The 15,919-nt window shown below is 33.1% G+C and overlaps 1 protein-coding gene across 1 annotated transcript; it reads right to left on the minus strand.

Annotated features, from left to right (window-relative positions):
• Nucleotides 1–3,596: 3,596 nt before the first annotated feature.
• On the minus strand, nucleotides 3,597–12,332 carry LOC132543025 (zinc finger MYND domain-containing protein 12-like). Its single transcript, XM_060206480.1, has 8 exons — nucleotides 12,194–12,332; nucleotides 11,261–11,402; nucleotides 10,609–10,780; nucleotides 9,671–9,840; nucleotides 7,885–8,007; nucleotides 7,428–7,551; nucleotides 3,883–4,028; nucleotides 3,597–3,713 (listed from the first exon to the last, which is right to left on the minus strand). Exons 1-8 carry the CDS (start codon nucleotides 12,298–12,300, stop codon nucleotides 3,606–3,608), a joined length of 1,092 nt encoding a protein of 363 aa, XP_060062463.1. The 5' UTR covers nucleotides 12,301–12,332; the 3' UTR covers nucleotides 3,597–3,605.
• Between the last annotated feature and the right edge of the window lie 3,587 nt (nucleotides 12,333–15,919).

Below are 15,919 nucleotides of genomic sequence, written 5' to 3' on the forward strand. Positions count from 1 at the left end.
TTCTTCTTTGTTGACATGACATATATAGAATACTTCGCCAGGTCAGTTTGACATCAGCTTCCTCTACTGCAGTAGTCTCCATGGACCAAAAAACTATCATCTATATTGCTTCATGGACAGAAAGTAGACCAAATAAAAACGATTGAGTAATGTCTCCAATTTAGGGTTTGAGGTGGACAAAATCTCTTTATTCCTGTGGTTGTATTCTTAAATGGTGATGTCAGACAATTAAAACTGTCTTATGTTTGTATAGTATTAAGTTCTTGTTTGATGAATAAAAGAGAAGTTATTGAGAGAGTGAATGATGGATTTGGTGACAACAGATGGTATCATGTCTATTTTAAAGCATTAAACTTGTGGTGAGTGAGCGAGAAAGAGTATTGGTGATTTCTAAAATCCTCCGATATTTTACATAGCTATAACAATGTGCTTATCAGTTCTGTGATGATGTAAATAATGGTTCATTTGTTATTTTATTGTTTTTTTCTGAAGCAAGTTGAATGCAAATTTATCTTCTGTATTTATCTAGCAATAAGCCTATACCTGGTTATAAATCCACCCATTTCTATTTCTGTTGCGAACATATTTACCTCTTTACTGTCAAGTCTAATACAATAAATTACGGGTTCCTTAGGCGTACTGCAGAAGAGATATATTACTAATATCTTGTGAAGATGACATGTAAATTCAGATAACATGGCTTGATGGACGTTTGTAATGGATCTGATCTGGGTGAATATTGCTGGGTAAAGGCAAGGAGTTCAAGATTGTCTAGAGCGTTGCCGAGAAGAGTTTTAGTCCAGAAAAAATATTTTTACATACACATGGTAAGATAGAATGTAACTTTTACAATGATTTCATTGTACAAATTTTTAAGACCATTTTGTGATTTATCAAAGTAATTCCTGACTAGGTACAGTTACTTACGTTTTGTGTAAATATTGTCATAATATCAACATGTCAGAGGTCTGCGTTATGTATAACATTACATGTACAGAATAATGAAAGGGATATCAAAAATACTTCATCAATGATAAATATAGTTGTTTACTAGGAACTCTTTCAGATCAATTAAGAGTGTTAAATATAAAATAATAATAAAAAAATTGTTATGTTTTAAATAGATTTTAATTATTATTGGGAAATCTATCACATTTATATTTACACATTTGAGGTATTTATAATCAACAAATCCAATAGTTTTAAGATTTATATACTTTGTACATGTTTCCAAGTTTTAACTTCTCCTTTTCCAGGCTGTATTTCCAAACATCAGTTCCTAACCAAGAGTAACCATACTTTTTACAAATTGCATGCGTCACCTTGTAAACCATTGACTCTTTCTCTTGGTTTTACAGAGCCTTTTTTACCTTGGCCATCAACTCTCTACCATACTGTTACCAAACGTTTATACTTTTTGGAATGTTGTGTGTCAAAATTATCTTCCTCCCCATACTTACAGGTAACTGGCTTTCATGTTTCTTCCCTTCTAAGCCATGTCACATTTTGAGAATTGTCAACCTTACTTACTGGTCTGAACCATCACTTCGTTGATTCTTGCCCTTGAATCTCTGAATTGCAGTATGCAGGAGTCATCACACAAAAAGCTCCTGTCAATGCCATATATTTATCAGTTTTTCTCCAAGCATTATTACATTTAAACCCATACTCTATAATACTCTATAAACAGAGTTAATGCTGTTTGGTTCATGTTTGTTGTAACAGATCAGGTCTCAGTCACTATACTTTGTACACACATTTATGTGGAGAAGGAGTTTTGTACCCTCGCACAGATCAGTTTCACGTCCAGATTGATATTCTTTGACATAAATCATCAATTCTTTATGTAAAAATTACATGATTTTGCAAATATATGTACATATATATATGTATTGCAAGTTTACCATCTTAAATTTGAAGGAGATTTAGAAAATTGTAAATTCACCTTCCTACAGGTAGTATTTCTTGTCAAAAACATTTCTATTGATATTTAATGGGAAAAGTAAAAAGATTTTGTAGGGGGATAGTGTTGCTTCAATAGACATCTTAGGCTCTGAATTAAAAAAAAAGTCATCAAACATCTTGTGAGCAACTGCCTATTTGTGTTAATGATGAGAATTTCATACGAGCATTATACAAAGAAAACATCTATCATTGAGAGAATGTTTAAACCTTAATCAGCATCACTTGGTGTATGTATGTGGAAGTGAGGTGGCACACTTGTACTGATAAGTATCACTGGAAATAAAACTTTTTCCTCTATATCAGATGTCCCTTTTTTCCTTTGTGTTATTCATAATTTTGTTTACACAATCACTGTATATGTGGGAAATAAAATGGTTTGGATGGTATTTTAATATAAGCTTTACTGTGCTGTATTCAGGCGGTCAGATTCAATGATTCTTTAGATAAAATAACTGGTTGTGAAAATCCTCCAGTGTACAAACACAAATGTGAGAGTTTTCATTTCATTTGAGATTGTATAAAATGAGTCTTAAAGAGTTTTTTTTATGAAACATGATATATATGGGTCATACTAAACCAAAATGCAATGTACCATATTCAGGGTCATTGACCCCTAAGTTACAGAGTTGAAGCCTTTTAAAATTTCATATCTGAAGCAAAAGATTGTTAGTATTTAAACTAGGATAACGAAACTTTGTGCATAAATTGGTCTTACTAAGAGAATGTGAAGTATACCAAATTCCTTACTTGTGTAATTTACGAAAGTTACCTTTGACAGGTTTTCAAGTCAAAATGTGGAGGGCAAAATCGGAGAAAGGCAGCTATTTTTTATATGCCTGTCAAAAATTTTGATACAATGTATTATGACATAGCATTGTCCATCCATCTATCATAATGTCAAAATTTCATGATGCATTTGACCTTGCAACATTAACTGATTTGAAGTATTTGCACAAGGTATTGTTTTATCAGTGTAAAGTTTGATTAAAATCCTCAAAGAAAGTAAGTCATTAACTATAGTCTGCAGAGTAATGTTAATGAATATGTTGATGATAGTAACGTTGACCTTGAACCCTCAAGCATGACCACATTCCAGGCATTGTCATAGTTAACCTGTGTAAAATTCCATTAAGATTTCTAGAGAAAGGAATTCACTTTTGTAATGTCACAGAAATGATTGACAATTTTCTAAATATTAAGTGACCTTGACCCCTGAACATTAATACATTCAAGGCATTGTCAACATATGCTGTAGCCAGCAAGCATGACCTCATTTCTTTGTCATTTGATCGCAAGATTGTCAAGCTGGACCATGTAACATGTCGTCTGTCATTATAGGTCTAACAAATGGCTGTAATCATTGTTTAGTTCGGAAAGTTGACGAAAAGAGCAAGCATTCAATATCTCGACACCATATTTTCAATTTATGGTTTAAACAAAAACTACAACCCATGTTACATATATAACAAATGATTTAATGGGTGCTTCAATACAATGAATTTAAAAACATGAATCTATAAGTGTTTTTATCACAGTTTCTGAATATTTTAAGAAAATCCATCATGTAACTGAAGCACATCATTAACAAAATGATCAATCAATATTCATCTGGAAACATTCAGTCTGAGTTGATTGGTCCTTCACTTTACAGCCTCCAGTATTTTCATGAATTCCACAACAGATCGTGACAAAGAGTCGTCAGCGTCTCCCTCACTAGCTACCACTGCCTTCCTGCCAAATTCTTTGGACTGAAAGATGGAAGGATATGCATGATCTAAAGCAGTTATAATAGTATAAAAACTACATTTTGAGAAACATATTTTATTGGGTAATTAATAGATAAAACAAAGATAAATTTAAATAAGTAACACTAAATTTCAATTCTTTTTTGGTTAAGAGAATAAGATATAAATTTACCTTAGTGATATCCATGAGTATAAAGTAGAGCATGGCCAGTGCATGGCTGACCTTGGCCAGGTCCTGGGCACGTCTGTTAGACTGGTGTTCTCGCATGTCATATATAGCATTTAACACCTGGACAGCTTCAGCTTCCTGAGCCTCATCTGAAAACATGATCAAGTCAATATACTATGGCAATTATATCGATTTGTGGTAACAATAACTGATTTTTAATGTTGTGAAGTTTAAATACCAACAAATTTTCTAACTTTCATTCTCTAAAGAAACCACTCTGATGTTCAGCCGTAATTTCTGTGTAATTGGTCCCTTTTGAACAAGATAGTACCAGGTGTTCAAAAAGTCTGCAGTAAATACTGCTGCATATTCAAAACATGAATTCTTACTACCGATGAAGGGAAGGTGTGAACGACACACTTACTATAGTATTGAACAAAGTATTGATACTATTGTATTGAAGTATTCAAATAATCGAGTCAAGTATACAACGACCTCTGTGATTGGTCGGGGGCGGAGTTTAGACAACCTGAATAGTTGATCTGACACCCAATTTGTTCCGGTAGGCGGAGTTATTGTACACTATCAGTTACATAACAATTACTAAGTAATCGCTGGAAACATGTCCGACGACGGCAACAGTACGCAAAATTTTCTTCGACGAAATTATGTCCGATACGAACGATATGGGGAATCCTGTTTTTGTACAAGGCGATGTGGTTGTGATGGATAATTGTGGATTCCATCACCATAGACAGGGAGAGCGCATTTTAAGAAATATGCTGAAAGAATATGGCGTGTCCCTGGTTTTTCAGCCGCCTTATTCCCCGGAATACAACGTAACTGAATATGTATTCAATGTCATGAGACAGAGGCTTCGGGCAAATACCCGACTTGTGTCAGAATTTCTGGAACTTGCAGTAGTATATGCTCTAGATATTCCGCCCAACCAACTTCAAAGTTTTTTCACATGTTGCGGATATGTATAATTTTCGATGGAAAGATCAAAAATAAAATAAAAAATATATGGGACCACAGAATTCCTTTATCTTTTAATGCAGTATGAATTATCGGCATATATCAGGAGGTCCCAGGTAATTCGTAATTCTTTGTTACATATAATAGAGCTTGGGCTTAAACCGAAATATTTTGAGCCAACCCTCTCTCCCCCCCCCCCCCCCCCCCCCCCCCCCCCGCCCCTTCAAAAAAATAAATATATGAATAAAACTAGTACAGAATGACTATATGACTATATTCACTGTTAAGATGTTATGAATTCTCCGGTCCCAGTGATCTAACCTGTTGATATATATTTTGTACGTAAATTAGTTTAGTACTGAGTAACTTTCGTTTTCTCGTTGTACCATCGATGGAAAAGCAAGGTATCATTGGGTGTAGAACGAAAAAAATGGGACAACCCAATTAGGTCTGATCTGAAGCCACATGTGACTTGGACTCTTCCAATTAACCTCTCGCGACAGTCGAGTGTTTGTAAAATGCCGATGTCTGCACAGTATTTTTTCACCTGGCTCCACCCACAATCGATCTAGACTTGGCTCTGCCAATCAGAGAGCTTGTTGCATAAATTTAAGGAATTCGATTGGTGAAGTACTTCAGTACAATACTATCAATACTTTGTTCAGTACTACAGTACTTGAAACGTTCACACCTTCCCTTCATCGGTAGTAAGGGTGTGCTATTGATAGGGCTTGATAAAAGAAATAAGCATGCTGGGTAAGGCTCATGTCTCAGTTGGCCCCAAAAGCCATTATCCTGGTCACTCAATATTTGATATTGTTTAGGCTAAAGGTACAAAGACAAATATTTCAACATCATCACTTTGTTAAAATTTTGATATACTCCTAACTACCTTACATTATTATATTAGTACTTTGAAAGATAACACAAATATATTTATAAGCATCTGGAGAGTTACCAGGTACTTTTTTAAAGTAAAACTATTGAGTCATACACAAGAATTTGTATGTGAAAAAAAGCAAAAAAAAAACAAAAAAAAAAAAAAGAATATGAACATGTTAAAACAAGACATGCAAGAGATGCTCACAATTGTTTGATCTTTCTTTGTTATTTAAATGTTGGACCTTTTCCCTTTTTCTCTCTCTTGTTTGCTCTTAGTTATACAATATTTGTGAATTTTCAAGAAATAGCAGTAATGAACTGTTTTTCTGACAATCCCAAAAATCAAAACTTCACAATAAGGGACCAGGGGAAACCTATATATAAAATTTGAGAAGGATCCATCCAGTACGTCTCGAGAAATAATGATAAAAATCATTCAATGTCAAAATCCAAGATGGCCCGTTCTCAGCCATTTAATTTTTCTGATTGGTCCCAAAATCAAAAGGATGCAATTAGGATCCAAGGAATCCTTATACATATGAAATTGGAAAATGATCCATCAAGTGCTTCCCCAGAAATAGTGATAACAAACTATGCCTGTCAAAATCCAAAATGACCAACTATCTGTCATGCTGTGTCTTGGATCAGTCCTAAATTGAATACAATTTTTGTATTATGTTACTAGGGACCATGGGGTCATTACATGTTTTTTTGGATCAGTTTGAAAAGAAATACACAACTAGGGACCAATGGGTCCCTACAAACCAAATTTGAAAAAAGGTAGATCCATCGAGTATGTCTCCAGAAATAGTGATAAACTAACTATTATGTAAAAATCCAAGATGGCTGCCTCTCTGAAAATGGGACTATGCACAACTAGGGAGCAAGGGAACATATATTTGAAATTTGAAAAAGACACATCATGTACTTCTCCAGAAATACAGGTATAAAGAACAACAACAAGGTAAATCCAAAACTAAATACAAAACACCAGGAACTGTAGCTCTGTGAAAAAAGAGCAGTATGAAAATCAATAGCTTGCAATATAAAAAAAGTCACATACCAAATTTCAGCTCGTTATCTGTTGACATGACCAAACAAAAACTTGCAATATACAATATTTTTTTTCTAAATTTCCAGGTTCCAGGGGCTAATACTGAATGAAAAGTCTATAAGGAACTGAAACTAACTTGATCTGCAATTTGTTTACAATTATCATTAAGTCATATACCAAACTTCAGGGGGTTGGTGAACCAAATGAACCGGAAAAGCTGAGGTCAGACCGACAGACAGATGGAGAGAAAACTTTTAATCTGACACTTCTGGTTTGACAAGTAGAGGATTGATTACTAAATTTAAGATCCAAGCAATGATAGATCTTGGTGCTCAAAATCGTTTGATCTTCATTTGTTCTTTTAACTTTGGAAATTTTTTTCCATTCTTCTTTTTTTTGTTTTTGCTATATGTTAAATTATATAAAATTTTGCCCTTATTGCTCTGGATGGCATGTGATGGGCCTCCAGTATGTTGTTTAGTGAGGTACTCACCAGCTACTTCAAAGAGATCCCACCTCAAAATGACAGGGCAATAAACCCAACCAGCAAACAATATCCCAGAATAAATTTGTATCTCTGGAAATTACAGAAATTAATTACAGCTCTTGAAGAAAGTGACCATGTTAATCTTACCCAGACTATCTTCCTCCTCTAAATTTCCCTCAGAGATCACTGGACCGATCCCCTTAGGGACATCAGGGGTGGCTGTTCGTACTCTTACGATCTGTAATAAGTGTTGGTACCAAATGTCTGCCACCTGTCAACAAGTAGTGGCCCTAGTTAGATGATACAATATTTCAAACTTTCTGGCCTGCAGTTCTAACTTTGGAAATGGAGATCATAAACATGTTCATCATGATATTAAAAAAAAAAAAAAAGAAATTAATGAAAATCCACGATCTCATGAAATAAAAACATGGCAGGATTTCTGAAATTTTGAATAATTAATTGAAAAAAAATCTGGGGAAATAAAAATGTGGTTCAAAAGAAGGATAACAAAATAATTGCAGGGTATTTGATTAGTGGAAGTAGCAAATAAATACATGTAGTGATGTTTCACAAACATTAAATCTGTAGGTCATATACACACCTGTCTGTATAGTGTGTCAGCAATATCCATTCTGCCTTGACGAAAGAAAACATTTGCCATGTGATAATATCCTCCAGATGTTCTGATGTCATCAGTACCAAACTCCTCTGAAGCATGATAGATCTAAAAAGAAAATTTGGAAAAATTGAAGTAAAATTGATCAACAATATTTTCTGTAAATATTTTCATGTCCCAAGATAGAAGATCATTGTATTTAGTTTGTGTGTATGTCTCGTTCAGGATTTCTGTCAAGTATCGTAAGATTTATTCATCAAGTTTGAATCAAATAGTTTCTTTTGCTTTTTATTAAAAAGACTTAAGATGAATACAATATTGGTCAAAATCTGTTAAAACTTTCAAGAGTTATGGGACTTTTTATAGTATTTTTTATTTTTGAAATTTTTACAGCAATTCAAGATACCACATTTTTGATATTCAATTCTTACTTATATGAAAATCATAGTTTTTGTCATCTTTTCAAAAATATTTGAAGCTTTATTTATCTTAAATACTAAATAACAAGTTGCATGTTCCTACACTCTTATCCTTGTAAATAAAGCAAAGCAGAAACATGATTTCAAGAGTTGAAAAACAGTACTTTATACAGGTTTTAGGGACAGAACAATACAGTTATAGATAAGAAGAGACAGTGGAAAGAACAGAAAAAGACAAAAGGTGTATAAATAATGATAAAGATTTATTATTCATATAATTATGTTATGATCAAAATCTTACATACATATATAAGAATATGAATTTTTAAAGAATTTTTATACATCTGGTCAAGAGAAGCAAGGGCTGTCAGAGATGGGTTATGTTCCCCGAATGGGACAAAATTTAAGTATGAAAAATAACAATGGGCAATAACTCCTATATCAAGCAAAAGAGAGTTATGGTTCTTGTACACTGCACCTTTCCTCATCAAGATCTATGTACCTATGAAGTCTTATGTTGATACCTCTTATAATTTTTGTGTTATGATCTGGACAAAATTATGACAGACAGACAAATGGATAGATAGACAGACAAAGCGGTGAGTATAAGCTCTCCATTCGGAGAGCATGAAAATAAATAATGATAAAACATCAGGAACCATGGTAAGGATAACTATATAACCTTTATCTTTTAATTCTGTGGTTTCTAATAGTCTTTCCAATTTTTTCGTTTTTCAAGAAATAATGTAGAGTTGAAAGATTTAAAATTCGATTTCTTTATTTCCATTAAATAACTTAATTTTTTACAGAAAAATTTAATCCAAATTTGATGTCAAAAAGATTTCTAACGAGTTTGGTATTGGTTGAAATCTGTCAACATTTTACAGAGTTACGGGACTTTGAAATACATCATTTCTCAGTTTCCATCAAATGACTTCAACTTTTACTGTAATATTTGAACCAAACTTTAAAAATAACATTTGTCAGTACTACATGGAACTTATATAATGAAAGTCGTAGTTAGAAATGGTGTGAAAACAAGTGCCCACTATGTTTGGCATTCTTAAATATATATTATCTTTATTTGTTTTTCTCAATTTATAGAGCATGGCCCATATATTCATTATGCAAATCAGTATCTTATATCCTTTTACACCCGCAATGTATTGCAAAAAATGCCTTTTATTTGAATGTACTATCCCTCTTGTTCACTATAGCCTTTATGAATGGCTTCCCTCATGGGCAGCATGTTTCTCAAACATGTCTTGTTTCTCTCTCTCTTTTCTAGGTCTGTTCATATTTCAGGAAATATTTACTTTCATTATTTTGCGTATGAACAGAGTGTCACTTACGTCATCTGCGTGCTGTCTGAGAGAGTCGTCATATTGTCCCTTGGCTGCGTAAAGAAGACCAAGATTTCTGTAGAGTTTAGATTTGATTGCGTTAGAACACTCTGGCGTTTTGAGAGCTGTCCATTGGGCCTGGGCTAGGTATTCCTCCGCTTGTGAAAGTCGACCCAGGCCTAAAAATACAATACACTATAAGTAAGATTTAACCTGAAAACGAATAGTTGATGATAAATCAACAAGAATTTGATTATCTACTGCCTCTTAGTCACAGTGATGTTTGATGAAGTCCTTGTATAAAGTGTTTGATGAGGTCACATAAATTGTGACATCATCATATTGTCTTTCTATGTATAATATGTTTGATGAGGTCACAAAAATTGTGACATCATCATATTGACTTTTCTATCTATAATGTGTTTGAAGAGCAGCTAGTTCAAGTAGGTTGGTAGTTTGTTTTTTTTATTTTTACATCAAATACACTTATATGAGATATATATATATATATACTTCAACTTATGTTATCATTATTTATAGTCGCTCAGATGAAGAAAATTTCCCCCATGCATATGATTTTGTGATGTATGTGGTATTTGATTCACTGGTTGCAGACAAAGACATGCATTAACCAACTTAATTAATTTGAGACTGTCCATTGCATGTAATGTTTCTCCCATAACAAGGGGTCCCAGTCTCTAAATGACTCTGGCTATTGACAGGGAAATCAATTGTGTAGACAAAAATCATGCAAACAAACCCCTCCTGCAGTTAAGGAAGTTACTGTTAAAGTTATCAATTTTAAGGGGCATGATAAAAGTAGATACCTTGAAAATGAAGGTATAACGAAATACCTACATAGTTCTTTTCAAGACTTTAGTGCAAGATCCCATTTAGTAAATCTTGGAACATGATAACAAAAAAACTTTCCAGTAGTTCAAACTTACCAATACTAGCCTCTCCCAGTATAAGATATGATGGCACAAGTTCTATGCTAGCTAGACCATGTACATCTATAGCGAATCGTAAGGATTGCATGGCGGCTGGAACTGCCTGTTCATGTCGACCCTCAAATAACAGTTTCTGACCAGTAGTTCTTGTGAGGTCAATCATTTGACGCTGAAATTGAACAAACATTTTTTTTAACATGATAAGTTGAAGTGTCATGTATTATAGTGTATTCTCAATCTTATCAAAACTTCCTGTAACTAAGTGAAATTCTGGAAATTCATTATTTTTCAACATCACCCCTTGCTAATCTGTTTGACGATGTAGCTGACATGGGTTTTCCCTTAGGATTAATTTAGTCTTCCCCAACCCTATTAGAAGTTCCATCCTGACCAACTGAGAAACATTAGTCACAAGATTTTTTACCTCCCATAAAACTATTCTTTTTTTATTTTAGTTTTGCCCTTTATTACATGAAACATTTATTTCAGTTCAAACTTCAAAATTTAGTCAAACATAAGTTTTTACTTTATTGACAAAAGAGTTAAAGGGCAAAAGTTAGATAATGTGGTACAACACAAAAATATCTATGATAATGTTGTACAACACACAAATAATATAATAATGTTGTACAACATATTGATATTTTACCTTTTTAATATTGAGGTGGTTAATCCTTTTCTGTCGTTCTTCTTCTGACGGTAAGAATGGTGAGGCCTGTCTCAGTGGAATTAAACTTTGACAGATTTTTTCATGTATTCCCATCCAGTCAGCTTTCTGGTGTTCTACTCCGCTACAAGTATATAGTCAATTTTACTGAGATCACAGAAACTGAGGTAATGAAAAGGTTAATTATGAATTCTCACACTGGGCCAAAACTAGTTGGAAGGTTCTGATTATCTATCCACAATGTTATTTTTGTCTTGCTCATGGTTAAATGTGATTAAGACAAAACTAAAATTGTGGATACATAGTCAGAACCCTTCAGACTAGACCAAAATATACACTTTCACTAACACAACTTAAATGTCAAATCATGACAAGATTTAAAATCCTGCGCAGCTGGCCAGAATCCTTTGGACTAAAGTATGGATTAACATTGTATCAGCAGAACTCACTAACAGGACTTCACTCTAAACACGATGATGATATTTATTAAGGAATTCATATCATCAAGCACTCCATTTAACAAAAAACTTTTGTATGGTCTACAACTTTGCCTAACGTCAAAGAACAACAAAAATACGTCACCAATTTTGTATTTGATGGTCCTTGCTAAAACATTTACCTTGAATTAGTAAGACACTGGCATCATTTCCTTTACATACTCACTGCCTAAATCGAACAACTTATCCCATTTTCTCAATACGATTGGTAATCACCACATTAAAAATGATATGTTCTTTTGTTATCGTTACGACCGTACGCGGGATCAAATACCCGATATTTTTACATTGTAGAGAAAGTTGAAATAATAATTATACCAAACCAATAGACTCCCCACAATAGTCATTGTCTATCTATGATTTACAATCTGAATCGTACAGCATCTTGCTGTACACTAGTGACAAGATTTCCACTTACCAGTAATAAGTGACACGACATTTCGTGCACTGAATGAACGCCGGTTTCTGACAGAGCTCACACGCAAGTTTAACCCCTTTTGGATTTGCTAGTGGATTTAAAGTCATGTTGTCGGTGGTCTTCGCGGACAATTCATATAATATGTGCAGACATTACGACATTCCGCCCGTCAATCCGCCATTTTTGTTGACATGGTTGCTAGTGAATTGACGCATGCGTAGTAACATTACATGGCTATTTCCTGGGAACAACGACAGACACATACACGTGGGATTGTTTACAAGCTGTCAAACGACTCCGCGTCTTTCCTGGTTTTGATCTCTGTTCTCTGAGCGACCAATACATGTTTATGTTATATTATATACATTTAAACAATTCATTAAGTTCATCTCAAATGAAATCCTGTCTACTTTAGTAAAGATTACATAGAAATTGATAAAAACTCAATTTAATCCGATATCCAAATGATATTTTTTTTATCCAAATACAATGCAATTCTAATCAAGGTTTACATGTCCATAGTTACATTTAAATACTGATGTGTTTTTGTTGCTTTTCCCCATAAACAGTTGACATATCTTGAAGCAGCATTCCCTCTCATGTTACTTATAAAATGTTTAAAAAAGAGGAAATGAAAGTAAATGTTTAAAACTACATGCCTTAAAATTCCATCCTTGTGGGTACATATTTTGACTGAAGATGTGGGATATAATGCTATTTCTGGAGATACATATGCACCAAGATATGATCTTTTCTTTCAAATTTCAACTGTAAATTCATCAAAACATTTTTATTCCATCATTTTGTACATGTCCTTTCGTTAAATTTATAAGAAGATTGACTATCAATTAACTGAATTCATCTTAGAAATTGATTGTTGAAATTGTTATATTTTTTTTTCTGAAAGAGAACTGGATGAATTAAAAAAGATCCTGAATTGTTTATGTTCCCTTTTTTAAACATATTTCATGGTTCCAATTTTATTGAATAAGCAACATGTTGCCTACAAGAAAACATCTGGACTGAAAGATATACAACTATTTCTTGCCAAATAGCATACCATAATTGTCAAATATAACAGGAAAAGAAAGAGACAAAAAGCTAAACTCCTTAAAATAATATTATTAATGGAGAAAGCTCAATTCCATGTCATAATGATGTATCTAAACTTTTTAATTTCAAAAGATAAATTGAAAACTGAAAGATTTTCAGATAAAAAAGTTAAGAATGCAAAATATATTGTGCACACTCTGCCAATTTTTTCAGTGCAACACAAAAAAAATCAATTTCTTTAGGTATTTTCATCTACTTTGGATTTATATAAAACAATATTATTGATAACATGGATACAAAAGTATGCCAATGTAGACTGAAATGATTCCTAGTAAAATTCTTTTATTTTTGAAAGATCAAATCAGATTTTCTTAATATCATTCTGATGATATAATAATAAAAAAATCATGCTTTGGATACAGAAAAAAAAAGAATTTCAAAATATGCATGAAACATCACATGAAACATCACATGAAACATGTAGACCTGACAACAAAAACATTACCTCCAGGATGTGCACAAGTGGGCAGCAGCTTTGATGGTCAGAACTGGATAATGGATAGTTGGTTGATCTACTGATCTGCCTACGTGAACAGTACACACCGGTATTGATATTATGAACTGGCTTAGGAAATGTGTATATGGTACCCTAACAATGAAACTGGTGATTTTGGAAGATTTTATAAAAAAAAAATTAACTGCTCTAATAAAGTTTGCCCCTTCAAAATTTTCAAAACTGTCCTTTTCAAAATTACATGTATCACCTTAAATGGCCTAACTTGTGTACGACATGGAACATGCCAAATGATCAAAAGCAATATTACATTTTTTCAATGGAGATTCATAGAATTTACACATACAAATGTAGCAAGGGTAAGATCTCTGTTTAGTTAATGACAACTTGTATTTAACATTGTACAAAATACACACCAGTAAATAGCATTTTATAAACAGTACAGGAAATACTGGATTAAAACAACATTATACAGCTGTTTTGTCTAAGGACTTGGCAGTGATGCCATTCTGTACTATCCTTACTGAACACGAGTTGAGACCTATTAATTACAGTTAATGTTATGTTGTTTGAACTTTTGTTAACAATCCAATTGTTATTTTCATGTTGAGCAAATATCTGTTGAAAGACTACATAATATCCATTTTTTTCTTTTCAAGAAAAAATTTGGTTTTCCAATATATTGTAAAGTCGGATAAATCTCATTGAACTCTAACCAGGAATATTGGAATCGGGGGAATACCATTATGTACATACGCAAGTATGATGTAGATAGCATATTCTCCTTTAAATTTCAACTCTTCTATATTAAGTATAACGAAAGTAACACATGAACCCCAGTGTATGTTGATGGCAAGACATGAACCTTGCTCTAATTAATTGTGTCTGTACTGATTGAATCTGCTACGCATCATCAGGTGTACAATAGTAGCTATGGGTATCAGATAGATTACTTCAGACAGTGATATCAATGTCCCTTGGAAGCCCCAATTTGTAAGTCTTTAGTACAGTGTGAGATCAAGCATGAGCTAGACTACTCTCTCTCCCAATGTGTTGATAGTCAACACTGTGATCTCAAGATGTATTACCTAGTGAAATATAAAGTTGGGTATGTTTGATGCTGATTGTTGGTTCTGTTGTTGTTTACCTTGTTATCATCAGAGAACTTGACATTGTGGTACTGACTTGGGTTAACCAAGATTTTACTAGATGGGTTTAGTTGATGAAGCAGAAGACACTTACTCTTCTGGAACATCTCGGTTTATTCTATAGTGCAGTACTTACTTGAATTAACCAGTATTTTACAAGATGGGTGTAGTCGATGAAGCAGAAGATGCTTACTCTTCCAGAATGCCTGGGCTTATTCCACTTGTGCATTTTCATAAGTCTCCATGTAAATTTTTCTTTTATTTATATTTTTCCCAAATGATTTTGAGTTAGAATAAGGGTCTTATTCATGTCAGTATTTTATTCTTTTTCTTGACCTCAACATAAAATAAAGACTTAACTTATAAATCGGGACATCTCACATCCCTTTATGAATTTTATTTGACCGTTTCCACAGTAATGAGCACATAAAGTTAACATTCATCACATGGTACATTGCGACATGCATTATGATAAATTAATAATTTTAAACTGGACTTTGTAATTACTTAGTTTTCAGTTTCTTCACAGATGACTGAAAGAGAAATCAAAACAATAAGATTGAAAAAATGAGTTTCCAGTTCATATAACTGGAGATACATTTTCTACACACTTGACAACAAAAGTCAATCTTTATCACAGAAAATAAAAAGAAACAAAATTTAGAAAAAACCTGTCCATTTTGTTTTTGCAATTCGATAAATTTTATGCCATGACAACAATTTTAAATATTGACACCATTAGATCAATAACATATGACTTGGGATGTACAATATTACAGGCAGCAAAGTCCTCACCCTGGACAGATCAGTTGAATGAAACCTATGCCAGCTGTAAGTGCTAAGTTTCTTGCTGATTTACCAAGATAAAAGTTATTAATACAAACTTTTGAATTGGTGCATTAGATTTTACTAGTTTTCAAATATATATATTGATAAATTTTGTCAACATAAAAAATTTGTAGACTATTTAATCAATAGTGTTGAAAACATGTGAAATAGTACAATCTCTCC

This window comes from Ylistrum balloti, unplaced genomic scaffold (assembly GCF_031769215.1).
Source record: "Ylistrum balloti isolate Yb309-2 unplaced genomic scaffold, AGI_CSIRO_Ybal_v1 Utg369734, whole genome shotgun sequence".
Classification (NCBI taxonomy): domain Eukaryota; kingdom Metazoa; phylum Mollusca; class Bivalvia; order Pectinida; family Pectinidae; genus Ylistrum; species Ylistrum balloti.

Coding starts and splice junctions, on each gene's coding strand:
- LOC132543025 (XM_060206480.1), bottom strand. CDS start 12,300: ATGACTTTAAATCCACTAGCAAATCCAAAAGGGGTTAAACTTGCGTGT. Junction 10,781..11,260: donor ACCACCTCAATATTAAAAAG/GTAAAATATCAA, acceptor GTTCAATTTCAG/CGTCAAATGATTGACCTCAC. Junction 4,029..7,427: donor AGAGGAGGAAGATAGTCTGG/GTAAGATTAACA, acceptor TCATGTTTTCAG/ATGAGGCTCAGGAAGCTGAA.